Source organism: Alosa sapidissima, chromosome 13, assembly GCF_018492685.1.
Source record: "Alosa sapidissima isolate fAloSap1 chromosome 13, fAloSap1.pri, whole genome shotgun sequence".
Taxonomy (NCBI): domain Eukaryota; kingdom Metazoa; phylum Chordata; class Actinopteri; order Clupeiformes; family Clupeidae; genus Alosa; species Alosa sapidissima.
The window spans coordinates 34,470,867-34,485,431 of NC_055969.1; the positions used below are offsets into that span (position 1 = coordinate 34,470,867).

Consider the following 14,565-nt stretch of genomic DNA (forward strand, 5'->3'; position numbering starts at 1 on the left):
GGTCCACCTCGTCCAGCCAGGACGCGGGACTGGCGGGGAAGTCTGGGTAGCCGCCGCTGCTGCCCGTCGACAGGTCAGAGCTGGGCCCGTTGGCGCTGCCCATGAGCCTGCCCCCCGCCTGCCCCATGATGCCCGGGGGCCCACCCTGACCCACCATGGGCAGCCCGGAGTCCGGGTACACCAGCCCCGAGATGAGGGGCTGGTGGCGGGGTGGCAGAGCCTGCAGCGAGCCGGGCGACTGGGGGAGGCCGTAGGGGCTGCCGGCGCGGATGTCGTGGTAGGACTCCTGGGACGCGAGGACGCCACCGTGCTCCAGGGGGAAGGAGGGGTGCGAGCCTGCCGGGCGGCCCATGGCCGGGGACGCCTCGCTCAGGCTGCCGTAGAGACCGTTGGAGTGGCTCAGGTCCGACATGGGCGGCTCATCTGCGGAGAGAAGAGAGGAGGGAAGACGAGGTCAGGAGGGGGACACGAAGCATACGACAACGAGGTCAGGAGGGGGACACAAGAAGCATACGACAACGAGGTCAGGAGGGGGACACAAGAAGCATCCGACAACGAGGTCAGGAGAGGAAGATGTGAAACATACGACACCGCTTCATCAGCACGTCCAACAGCCATGCCAACATCACTATGCCAGTGCACCAGTCGTGCCAACATCACCATGCCAGTGCACCAGTCGTGCCAACATCACCATGCCAGTGCACCAGTCGTGCCAACATCACTATGCCAGTGCACCAGTCGTGCCAACATCACTATGCCAGTGCACCAGTCGTGCCAACATCACTGGTTTGACCCACTTGTCTACATCAAACAATCTTTAGTTGGTCACATATTCGTGAGTGAGCTTCCACAGTGGCTAATAGTCCTCTAAACAGCAACTCTGAAATGGCTCTTGCCCTGATATGAACCTGTAGAGAGCTGGAAGCTATCCAGTGTCTATCAGCATTTGCTTTCACTGAATGTTGTTTGAAATAAATGCACACAGTTAAATGGAAGCAAATGCAAGGCGTTATTAAATTCTTGTTCTTTCTAAGAGGAGGAAGTCATCTCAGTGCTTGGACTTACCATTATGGCCACTGGCAGACAGTGCTGAAACCATCAGCCATCATCACTGTGTGTGTGTGTGTGTGTGTGTGTGTGTGTGTGTGTGTGTGTGTCTGTGTGTGTGTGTGTGTGTGTGTGTGTGTGTGTGTGTGTGTGTGTGTGTGTGTCTGTGTGTGTCTGTGTGTGTGTGTGTGTGTGTGTCTGTGTGTGTGTGTGTGTGTGTGTGTGTGTGTGTGTAGGTGTGTGTGTGTGTGTCTGTGTCTGTGTCTGTGTGTCTGTGTGTGTGTGTGAGAGAATCATCAAACATCAGCACATTACAGAACTGACAGCACACTTAACCATTGGACACACACAAAAAAAAGCACAATAAAAACTCAACCAACTCTTCAAAATGAACTGCTGTCTCAACAGAAGCTTGAAGCACTTTCAATATTTTTTTATTTTTGCACAGATTGACCGTAGTTATAGCCGCCTGTTGCCTGTGTGTGTGTGAAAGCTGATATTCACTCCCTCTCTCCACGTCCCAGTGCTTCAGCCTGCTATCAACAGATCCCATATCAGCAGAATCCTCCTCGAACCTTCCATGTCAGATGTATACACCACCATGAACCATGAATCAGATTTACTAAACAACAGAACTTGAGAGTGAGAGTGTTTGCGAGACGTCTTTAATGATTTGAAATGTAATGTTCACAATGATGAAAAGAGATGGAATGCACACAGTGCCAATGCCAATGTTCCATAGGCCTGCATTACATAGGCCTGCCGCCTGCATTACAATTTCCTTTAATGGAAAAGTGTGCATTATGTACATTTGGATGTGGTGATGGTTTCTAGTGTGTAAACTGTTGTATAATCTTATACATAAATACATATTTAAATGTATGTCTGTGTTGTATAGGCTCTGGTTGTTGTTGTTGTTGTTGTTGTTGTTGTTGTTGTTGTTGTGTGTGCGTGTGCGTACGTGCGTACGTGTGTGTGTGTGATCTGATCTCACCTGTGAAAGACACATCTGCGTCACTGTCCATGCCCTCCTCCTGAATGCTGTCCTTGTCAGATTTGGAGCTGCCCCTCGAGCGCTTCATGTTGCGGAAGTACTGACCCCACCTCTGGCGTCCGGCATCCTTCTTCAGACGTTTTTCCTTCGCTCGCCTGTTTTGGAACCACACCTGAAATGTACACACACACACACACACACAAATCATACATGCATACTCAGTTGGGCATACTCAAGTAAAAAAAAAATTACCTTATTGAAAAACTGAAAAAATATATATTTTTCTAAGATCTAATTTAATTTTGGTCACTAAAGCTAGAAATGAGTAGTAAAATATTTGTAAAAGGGAAATTGGATAGATGTGTGTCATTTAAAGGAACAAATCCACATATTTATTCACTTAATCACTAAAATGACCTTTGGATCACATACTTTTAATCACTGACCAATAAAACAACTGGATAGGCGTACTGCTTTAAATTACGTGGGTTAATGAGAGAGGTAATTAAGAGTAATTATGGAAAAAATTGAAGAAAACTAAGGGGCTCTCTTCACTAATTAAGAGCTATACTAACTCATTAATCCGGGAATATTTAAATGACTTAGCCTGATGCACTTGTAGAAGCTACTGAAATTATAATCTTTTCGATTCCGTCAATTTCCTCTATAGTTATTGATACCTCACAAACAAAAAAATCACCTGGGCCTGGGGAACCAACAATATAGTAGGCTATCTAGGACGTCTCTGCTTCTCACTGGCGCCATTAAATAACGTTATGAAGAGATTAATTTTCAAGGACTGTCATGAGACCGGGTCATGTCTTTTTTTCAGGCCAAGTGGGAGATTGAAACAGTAGGAAGGACCACTAACGTAAAGAGGCCCATGGCCCGCTGAGATTTATCGCAGGCGTAATTAACTCCGAGACAGCTACAAGTTGTCCTTAACCTGCGGAGCAGACGGGTTGCACTCTGCTCTCCTCTCGGTAGAATCTACAGCCACGGAGTTGATTTTAATTATTCAAATTTCACCAACGACCACACGTTTTGACGCTCTATAAATTAGGGCAATAAAATTGCACCTGAGTAAAACTTTTTAAAAAGATGGTCGTCAATATACCACAGGGTTTTAAACATTACAAGACTACAAACATGCCCTATCGTAACTGAATGGGAATGACTATACAATCACAGGCACTGTAAGACTATGCCGTTAAATGCTATCTTCATGGATGTTAATAATTATATGCAGCGTGTGATGCACCCTTCTGACCCAAAGCCATATTCGGTGAATAATGGACATTCCAAGTAGCCACTATACCTACTTTAAGTGTCCTTGCACATTCATAAAAATAATATATATGGCCATAGTCAACCTGAGTAAGGCTCTTTCAGAGACAATATGCAAGGTTCCCTTTTAGTATTGTTAACGAGCTTGCCCCTACCGATCTCAAATCTAGTGGCTAGACTTCATTTAACTCCTTCTGGCCGTAAATTAAGACCATCCACGGAACACCTTTCACCCCTATATCTCGGCACACTTTAGAGCTTCCACCTTTTTGCCAGCAGTGCAAAAAGGACAATGTCCTTCCGGGACAAATGCGCTTCTCACCTGCACCACTCTCATATCCAGGCCCGTCTCGGACGACAGCTGCTCTCGCACGTGGCGTGCCGGTTTGGGGGAATTATTATAGGCGTTTTTCAGCGTCTCTAGTTGTTTGGCCGTGATCGTGGTGCGAGGCCTTTTGGCAGTGGAATCAGCTTCTGTAAGAGAAAAATATAACCCAGTAAGAAATAATACAAAATTGTCAACATGTTTCAAAGTAGTCCATCCCAGTGCCTCTTTACTCTATTTTCTCCTGACCAAAACGAATGATGCGTTTTATTGTTTATAAACCTATAATAACAGAAAATAATCCATGACCGGTTGACTATTACCAAACGCATAGTTTGTAGTCTTCACTTGTTTGGGGATTTGGGGTTTAGTCTAGTCCTCGGAGTCATTTAGGTCACCTGAAAATATACTTCCCAGATTTAACTGTCTTGACATTGCCACTACTGTTTTGCACATTCATTGTAAGCTGAATGCGCCTAATGTGTGACGGGAAAAAAACAGACATTTAACATTTCAACTAAACGTCCGTAGCCTATTAAAATAAAAGCTAAAAATAATCATCAATGTCCTTAAATGTCCAGTGTTGAGGACTAAACGTGATATATCCACCAAATTGAATGATCCTATTTCTTGAAAAAAAAAAAAAAAAAAACCATTGTGTGTTTTCATATGAATAGTCTTGAGATATATACATGACTGCAATTGAACAATAATATAAAAAAACAGTGTAGGTCTAAAGAAAAATTGAAATCATTTCGTTTTTGCCAAATGATTCCTTCCATAAAACATAACATTTCATAACCATGCTCGAAAATAAATTAAGTAACCCAAATCCTCAGTTTATTAGGCCATACTATTTGTGGCTACGTTAGCCTACATCTTTAAGCAAGACACTTATTGATATTTTACACTTTTTTTCCCCTACAATTTTTGATCAAATTCAAAATGGGGATTTATGTATACATTTTGCACGACAAATTGGCTATTCACCTAGATCATCACATCATGCAAATCTATATGATCCCGCAAAAAAGTCTGCATTAGCTTTATCACGATAACAACATGATATTAGTTACACACAGAAGGAAATGCGTACATGTTTACTGGCCGGAGAAAGCCTAACGTGTAATGTCAGGGTAATGCCCTAATGCCCCACGTCCTTTTCCCTTCAGCACAGACAGCATGCTTGCCTGCCTGTGAGCATCAAGACCCAGCTTGAAATCTGGATCAACATTTGGACAGGCTGTGCGGGGGTGCGCAGGCCATGAAGGATGAATGTCTCCATATTACCAAGGCAGGTATTGATTAGGGGCCAGGCCGAAGCGCAATTAGCCCAGGTGGGTCAGATGTTTATGGATGACCTCATGCCCGCGGAGATTAAGTTCACAGTTAAAAGCAGCCGTTCAACGAGAGGTCACTGATTTAAAGGGATAAAATCATTTGGCGACTTTGATAAAACGCTCCGCGGAAACGGCTGGGGATTGGCATCAATTTTGCGCATTCTCGAATTAACATCCCCCATTGTGCGCACTTTGCTAGCACAGGGAGCAGGAATCAGGGAGTGTTTGCACCTGTCTGCTGCAGTGTTCAGGGTCATCTCACACATACCCCGTGTCCAATCCCATTCCCGTTCATTATAAATAATTTAGTATAACATGGAGAATAAAATACAGAACCGAATGTTAATTATTATATAAATATTACTTATTACAATAGCATAACAATATAATAATATTTAAGTATACCTATTACAATAGCATAACAATATAATAACCTTTAAGTTTTATTTCCTTCATGTGGTATTAAGATATACTAAAACATGCATTGGGTTTGCAATAACATTAATAATCCAAATAGTGCTAAGAACCTGAATTTCATAACCTTGCTTTAAATAAGACTTAAATTGGAGTTCATTAGGCTATAATTGTAGCCTATGTTAGATAGTTCTCGAACAATACCCGTTTTTCACGAATTAGGGGTTTCAGACTTGCTCATCAAAGACTATGTTGGTATATTCGCTTCACTGGTGTGGCGTTACTCCGAATAAAGGCAGGACTGTGCTATGTCCCTGCGTTCTCACCCCTTTGCTTGGCGGTTTCGTAGTCCGCTTTGCACACGAGCCTGCTATCCTCCATCAGGTAGTACTCGTCCCCCGTCGCCAGCTGCCGTTTGCACACGATGCAGGCGAAGCAGTGCAGGTGATAGACGAAGTCCTGTGCTCGGCGCACCACCTGCGTCGGAGGAATACCCTGCTGGCATGCTGCACATTTGGTTCCAAATCTCCTTTGGGAAGCAACAAGGGTCGATATCAATATAGGCGATTGCATTTCACATTCAACACCTGGTAACATGAGCTTTTCCCACCGTACAGACACATTCTAACATACTACTCCCCATTCCATGCCATTAAACATTTATTTTCATTTTCGTTTGATATGTAGCCTATTACAATGTCTCTCGTAGATTTTTACTCCATTGCGAATAGCCTACATGTGGCCTGTGTGTGTATTGTTATTAGTGAAAAATCATGTCGAAGAACTATCAGGTGGACAGAGCGAATGATGCGCTGTTCGGGAGACTCACTTGAAGAAGTCTTCCTTGCAGTAGACGCTGTCTCCCCGGCTGAAGCACTTGTCGGCCAGCGGAGACTGGCAGTCGCTGCACTTGAGGCACTTGCTGTGCCAGTGGCGGTCCAGCACCTTCAGGATGAAGCGGTCCACGATGTGCTGATTGCAGCCAGCACACACAGGGATTTCTGCCAAGAAAATAGAAAAGACGCGGACCTCAGGAAATTTCCATTCTTTAAAAAAAAAACAGATAAAAGCACAGATAGTGTGTAGGCTTCGTGCTATCATGATGCAAAGCTGTAAATTCTATCCGGTGTTAGCCTGGAACTCACAAGTTGATCGGAATTCCCAATCTCATACGTGCACCCTAACGAAATCGACACGCTGCCATCCAATTATTGTGAAATTAATGAATTGATTAGCATTTTTCTGAGAGTGCTATTTTTACAGCATTGGTATATCAACAAAGGGATATTTTTTTGTTTTATTTCACAGGCTTTCAGGAAAAAATGGATTCGTTTATGTCACCACTGTCAAATTTGTCAGAATTATATCATTCGTTATCCTAAGAAGTGCTAGAGCTAGAAATATATGAAATAATTAAAACCTGTGTATCATTATGCAGGTATACAGAGCAGTCCTAGAGCCAAAGATTAAAACGGCTGAGGACGTAAAATAATGTTTTCAAATGCATGTAATGATTTAAATAATGTTAAAGAACATGGCAAAAATGCCACTTTATATGGTAGTCTTGTAATAATACACATAGTCTACTGAAAACAAGAGTGAGGGCAAAGGAAACGAAAAATCATTGTCTCTGTTTTCCCTATTAGTCTATTCGTTGTCTTCTCTGCCTTATTGCAGTTCTTTATTTTTTCACCATTAACATCATGATCTGTCCGAATTTCTTCTCCTACTGAAATATTCTCTTCCACACTCTCAACGCTGCGTCAACCACAGCAGCCATATAGAAGCGCCATTTTTTGCCTTCTCCAGAGGGACAACCAGCCGTGAGCTGATGCAACTACATGATCAGGTAAACCTCAAACTCCATACCTACGACTGCAACTGCAAATTGATCAGATCGCACATATTTCCTCCTGATTCGTTACTATGTAATAGGCCACTAGATTATATCTGACACACCCGTTTTTTAACGTACTTCGATTGTGGGCCTACATTAGCCATACTTAGAGTATTAAATCCAACATATGGAGGATCATATTGGTCAGTCGTTTGAGTTGTACTAAGGATCCTTTATCTCGTTTTTGCACAGGGGAACGATACCTTAGTAGCCTACATACACACAAGGACGTTTTTGAGAGAGTTGGTACAAGTACAACCGGAAAAAAAAGAAATTCTGTAGAAGACAGTTTCAGTAAAGGATTGTACAGCGGTCTAAAACTGTAGTCCTCCATCTCTTAAATTATACTATAATTGATATTTACAATATTCGTAACGAGTACCCAAGAATAGGACTATGTGTCACATGCAGGCTAGGGTATGATTTAATTTACTGATAAATAAGTACTGAGGAAATAACATCCACATTTCTACAGAGACATATATCATTTTTCTTGTTATCACTAATGTGTATTAAATAATGACCCTAAACCAGCTGTGACTCTTGCGCAAACAAAGTGCTGGTCACAATTGAAGCGCGGAAATCCATTCACCTGTGTTGCTTCACCAAAACCATAAACAAGAGATTGTAAATATCAATGGAAGACTGCACCCACGTAAATACGACTTAAGATATCATCATTCTGTTGCATAATTAATCATTAAATGCCGGCACTTCACATTTCATCCAAAGAAGGAATCGCGTTTCTTTTGTTGTGTCGGGGGCCTTTTAATAAAATATGAAACGCTGCGTCGTTTTTCTGTCACTACTTGGGGGCTGTCCACATCGGCCAAGCCAGCATGACCAGGTGTACCGAAAAACCTATAATTTATTTAAGGGGCTTGAGATTACCAAGAGCTTTTTGCGAAACTGAGGAAATAGGTTAACATGTACTTTGAGATAATCAGGCCCTAATATGAAAAATAAATAAATAAAATGAAACAGTAGCCTCGCCAACAATGGGATTCATGTAGGCCTAAAGGGCATCATCATAGCCATGTAAATATCCGACTTCTTGATAATATCAAATTTTAAAATATTCACACCATTACTGTGAACGTTTTAAAAACGAACGAACGAAGAAATTAATAACATTAATGGAGTATTGCCCTTGAAAAGTATCAGCTGTCTCATGAGCTGTCTGGCATGTTGCCTAATTCTGTCACGGTTCAAAGGTGTATTCATTTGAATGAAACAAATGTTAGAAATGGGTTCTGTGATAAGACTCCCCTGTGACTGAACAGCGCATAATGCAACAGATGGGCAAAATGCGAAAATATTTTAAAAGCCAAAAAATAGCAACAATGAGAACAAACAATGAATTGTGCCTTGCAGAGAGGAAAAGATAAGACATATGCCAATTGGTAAATTCACCGCCTGGTGCCGTAATCCTGCGTCCTACAGATTCTGCTATAATCCAAAGTATTACAGCGGTGGCGGGGTATTACAGAAAAGAAATCTGAAAGGGAATTGTCCTCCGGTTGGATAACCCCAGAACAGCAGAGGCGTACACATCATGCCCGCAACAAATCGCTGTAGGTTCGATGCAAGGCCACTGGCTGGCCCACTCTGAAAATAGCCCTATTCGCATGTCTTTTCTTACAATGGCATACATCAAACATGAGCGAAGGTTATCGAACCAAACGCACAAAAATACTTTTTTCCAAAAAAAAGAAAGAACCTCGGTTGCTTCAATCGCAAGTCAAATGAACAAAGTGCAGATCAACCGAATGCCATTAAAAAGTAAAATCAGACAAACCAACTCTTACTCGGCAATTCATGCAAAAAACAAAACTATCCCATGCATCATAACCTGGGTGAACTATACCTTTACGTAGCTCCTCGCTTTGCGTAAGCAGGGCAAACAGCATCTCTGTGTTATTGGCTGCGTCTTTTGGAGAGCTCAGCTCGCACTCGCTATGCTGCCCATCCATGGCTCATGCCCCAACAACAACAACAAACTACAAACACTCTTTCTGTCACCGTATGTCTGTATCCCGACTCGCCTTAAACGAAACTAAACGAAAATATGCGGAAAGATTCAGGCAATGGTGGCAAAAACATGCGCTCCGTGCAGTGCGTAAGTGTAGCCTGCTATGGTAGAAAGATGTGAAGTGGATTACGCCGCCTTGTTTTCCGAATGACTGTTCTGTTGCAACAGGACGGGACAGATTATCACCCCTCTGTGTAATGTGGAGAGGGGTACCAACGCCAAGGGTCGTTCAAAATATGAGCAAAGGCATCTGGATAAACTTAGTTTTTTAATGATATGACATGAAATGTTATTAAAACAAATGGACGTTACATATGCTCTGAGTGTCAACTAGCATTTAATGTTTTCCATCTGCATAAATAAACATCATCATACCATTAGAATAGATAGAACATGAAAATAATTTAACAGTGTCTAGTTAGCGGGGTACAACATGCACTTCGATATGTCAAAAATATTTGGAGACCCAAAAGACAAGGCCATGGGTACTGCTAGATTTAGCATGATATTCCTCACTGAAATGGCTTATTATTATATCATTCGAATATAATAACATATGTTATAACAATATTTACTTATATATATGAAGTATACTTGTATATATGAAGTAAATCATTATATTATGCATTTTATTCGATTATTTATTACATTATATTATATTATTTTATATTATATTATTGTTTACACATTTTGATAAATTGTTTTGACGGACTGTCATAATTGCAGTGTCACAATAATTTGGAGTTCAACTATTATGGATGTTATCTTGAAATCGGCCTTTTGCTTTTTAGCTTAACATGAGCATCTGTGATCGGTGTAGACTGAGTCCATATTTCCAGAGAGAGCAACAGTTTGAAGAGTCACATACAGTATATACGGTGAGTGGCATCAGTAAAATGATCATGATGACATCTCTTTTCCAGCTATTCTCTCTTCATGCACTCACCGACACAGGTAAACTACACGCGCCAGCCATGTACACATGCTCACACACACACACACACACACACACACACACACACACACACACACACACACACACACACAGAGTCTTTCTCTTTATCTCTCTGTTACACACACACACACACACACACACACACACACACACACACACATACACACACACACACACACACACACACACACACACACACACACACACACACACACACGTTTGGCATGTGCCTTCAGAAAGACAACTGTTTGCTTAAGGAAGAATTGGCTGTTCAATAAAATGTTGATCGAGTCAACACCCAGATGAATTTTATTGACAGTGATCTCCAGTGCAAAAGAGCGCCTTGGGAAATCAAGCGTAGTGCCACCGCCGCCTGGCCCTTGATGAATTCAAAATCAATGACCCATTTGCCTGCATTTTCAGAGTATATGAAACGCATTTTGGTGAAAGGTGCGGGATGCATCAATGTTCGCTCTTACTTTTATGCTTTATAATATTTTATGTCTTATTGATCGTTCACTTTAGAGGGGTGGGGCGACAGTAATAGCTTCACATGAGCTATGTTTGCATCCGATATGTAAGCATAAGCGTGGGAAAAAAGTAGGGGCCGAAATGCTAAAAGTGCACTATCAATTGTGTTCTAAAAGCAGGTGCGCACAGCCACATTTAACGTGCTCTTAATGTTGTATTTTCGTATGGTTCCAACCTTAATTAACACAAAGATTTCACCTGCTGCAATTATTTTCCTTAGCGTGTTTCAACATTTCGTAACAACCCTCGATTTTTCCTTCTAACCAACCAAATCTGATCTTTTGGACGTTATACATGCGCTAATGTTTCATTTCTTAACCGGCTTTGGCCTATATTCCCATCTCACTCTGAGATTCAGGCCTATTTGTAGGCTAAGAGGAGAGCTGATGAGCTGCGACAAAATCTCCCCTTCTTTGCCACAACCTTTCCAAAACCGGCAAACGTCTGTGATGCTTGCTGCGCGTTGCACAGTAATCCAGAGTCCAGAGTGCCCCCATCTTGGGCCTGTTCTACTGTTCCTCAAGTTTCGCACCTGTCACAAAAGAACCCGATACCTGTTGCGCGTCCCTGGGCAGTTAACGGTACGCACAGAGGGACACACAGAGCCAGACCGAGGGTCCCGGTTGTATTGGCCTCTTGCTCTACCCCAGGTGCATGCGCCTTGCAGCTGAATGCGTCGGTGGTCCCCTCCTAACAGCCGCGAGCGATGGGGTGAGATGACAGCACGCGCTGCACATCTGTTCCACTCGGGCACAATGTCGCTCATTACATATTCATAACGTATCCCTCGCGCAGGAGAGAGACAGACTGAGGGACAAAACCTCCAAGTCTTGTTGAACCGGTGAGTGAAAAAGAAAATCCACACGAAAAGGAACAGAGCATATCATATAGCCTACTATGAAATATGGTTAACGGTGTTACTCCACTGATCTTGATATTGTTTAAGTTGGTATATAATTCGTAGTAGTCCAGTATAAATGGCAGACAATTGTTTGCATTATTGGGTGGCCTCCATAAAGCATCAACGATACATATCAACAAATGTCCAACACAACCTCAAATAACCAGCTATTAGAATGGCTGAATGATGGACGGGCAACCAATACAAATCATTTCCAGCAACTCATTTTAGGAACTTGTTGGAGACCGGATTCCTTCTCCCGGGTGGTGGTTTAATCAATTTCATGCCTCATTTCAAGGATGCAAATGTGTTTAACTGCATAAAATAGAAGTGAATGCCTCGCTGCACAACGCATCACCACTGACACATCTCGTAAAATGAGAAAATAGCAAGATAATTTCAGCATAAACAGTGCTTACCTTGACTTGAACTGTATCTTGAGTAATTTCCAGGATTTTGACAGCTCGAGCCTGGGTGTTCGAGCAACATTCTGGCCAATGGCGGGTTTTAGCAAAAATATACACGCTCGAGTTTAAGATAGAACAGCACTAATCACCCAAAATGCTACAGGTAACAGATAAGTTATTACCAGGGATTATTACTACACCGTTACCGACTCCAAATCTGAAATACACTAGTCCCAGGTGGTTTTGAGCCCGGAATGAGACGGAGCCTCGCAAAACCTGGCCCACAAAGACAAGCACCATGCGTCCGGACACTTGCTGCATAAAATACTGCGTCCGTTTGATTCCACGCTTCGGAGGCGACGAACAGTGAGGGGGATTCTTGACAACGATGCGAGTCACCTGGCCTCTGGACGCTGTTCTTTTTAGCATAACCAAACTAAAGAGGCGAGTGCCGGTGCTGCCGAGAGTTAAAAAGGTCTGCCCTGTCCTCGGTCCTGAAGGGGAGTTTCTAGGCGCGCGAGGCGGAGGCGTGTGTATACGAACGCCCCCCCCCCCCTCCCTGTCTTCGAAACAAGCCTGCCCCCTTATCACTTCCTGTGGTACACGTGTCCATCTTTCATCGTGTACAATAGGGCACTGGGCAGCACCGCGTCGGGATCATGGCTGTCGTGCGTTTTCATGGTCTTTGCTTCTCTTTTGTTGGATCAAGAAAAGCGCACAGCAGACACAACTGTGAGATGCCTACTTGTCCTGTTCACGGATGTTGCTCAAAGAACATTGCCGTGTCCACTTTAGACATAGCTGTCATCAAAACGCACATATAATCTGAAGGCAGTTTTTTTGTTTTGTTTCTCAGACAAATATGCATTGTTTACTTCGGTGTGCAAATTTGTTTTCAGTGTCACTAGGGTATTTTAAGTGAAAAAATAACTAGTGCCGTATTACCTGGACCCGCAGTAGGATTTGACTTGAAGAAGTTGACTCTTCCACCATAGAAAATTAAGATTTCGATGTACAGATGTAAATGTAAAATTATTATTTTTTTAAATAATTTTTTAAGGGCTAACTGGATTTTGATGTAAAAGAAAATGTGTTCGTGCGCGTTTATTTTCAATTGGCACGTGGAAAATGTTCTTTCTTTCTTTTTTTCTTTTTTTCTTTCTTTCTTTCTTTTTTTAATAATTTCTGTCACATAGACTAACCTTTGCAAAATATTACAGAATAATGACTTAATTTAGGCCTACATGTTTTACAGTAACTAAGATCTATCTATCTATCTATCTATCTATCTATCTATCTATCTATCTATCTATCTATCTATCTATGTTTTCTGAAAGAGGCATTTGTTTTCATCTCCCAAAGCGAGTTTTCTGCCCTGTCTAATCCCCCGTCAACAAGTCAGACTGATCTCTTTATGCAGATTATAGAGGAACGCCCGTAAAGCTGGAAGAAGCATATACTGTAACTAGGTTTCTAAACCGAGGAGAGTCCCAAAGGAGCTTAGACGGGACAGAACAACAGGCTAGATTCGGCTGATTTTCCTGAGAAGAAAAGCCTTTTTAGGTACGTGAGCGTCCGTTTGTTTTTTCCTGTCTTTTTTCCTTCGTCTCTTCTCAGAAATATTAGGCTTCGAGGAGAGAAATTGTTATAATGTGGCGCCAAAGAATCCGTCTTTTTATATCATCCACCACCGTTTTTACAGTAATATCACCCATTCAGTGACACTGAATTCGACGGGGTTCTTGTGCAAAATAATAATAATAAAAAACGTGTATTTCAAACCAGTTGTATATTTACACAGGGATATTATACAATATATTTTTGCAAATATTTTAAAATTAGGACACGTTTAGAACACAAATTGCATATGCTCTCCAAGCACAATTTATACCTTGACATGTTGTTTTATATTTGGTGTGTAGATGTTTGCAAATTTGGTGGTCTTTGGGGACTGCTAATTCAAGTCTCTCTTAGTGTAAGGAGGATAACAGCACTGTGATAGGCCTACTACTCCATCATTCCCATGAATGCTTTAATCTCTTCCAGGAACAGGTGAGGTGGGCGTGCGGCTCCTGTCATGGGATTTTTGGTGAATACACCCAGAACTACCTGCAGACAGCATCTCCATCTAGATCCTCTAGCTGAACATGTTTCACTCCCACAGAGAAACATATGAAAAATGGAATTACTTGTTCTGGTTAAACTCATATGAGCAAATACTGTAATTACGGAATCAAGAAGATGAACTTAATAATTAATTGAATAAAATACAATTTTGTTGATAAAGCATATAGGTAGACACTGTAGACACAATGGTTTGCCTACTAAAGGTCCTCCTGGTCGGAGTCATAGCAGCCTAATCCATGTACTGCAGGAATAACAAAACATGCGTAAGAGACATACAGTCAGATAGCCGGCACACAAAGCCTTTCAAG

General features: G+C 42.0%; 1 protein-coding gene across 1 annotated transcript in view; it reads right to left on the reverse strand.

The window, feature by feature from the left end:
- The window catches only part of lhx3 (LIM homeobox 3), a 12,867-nt gene extending 283 nt beyond the window's left edge, over positions 1-12,584 (reverse strand). Inside the window, exons 1-6 of the mRNA XM_042059410.1 lie at positions 12,143-12,584; positions 6,237-6,408; positions 5,734-5,936; positions 3,651-3,802; positions 2,042-2,213; positions 1-423 (exon numbers count right to left, since the gene is read on the reverse strand). The exon at positions 1-423 is cut by the window's left edge and continues 283 nt beyond it. Coding sequence (XP_041915344.1) covers positions 1-423; positions 2,042-2,213; positions 3,651-3,802; positions 5,734-5,936; positions 6,237-6,408; positions 12,143-12,212 — 1,192 coding nt within the window. The 5' untranslated portion in view covers positions 12,213-12,584. The remainder of the gene's footprint in view (positions 424-2,041; positions 2,214-3,650; positions 3,803-5,733; positions 5,937-6,236; positions 6,409-12,142) is intronic.
- Between the last annotated feature and the right edge of the window lie 1,981 nt (positions 12,585-14,565).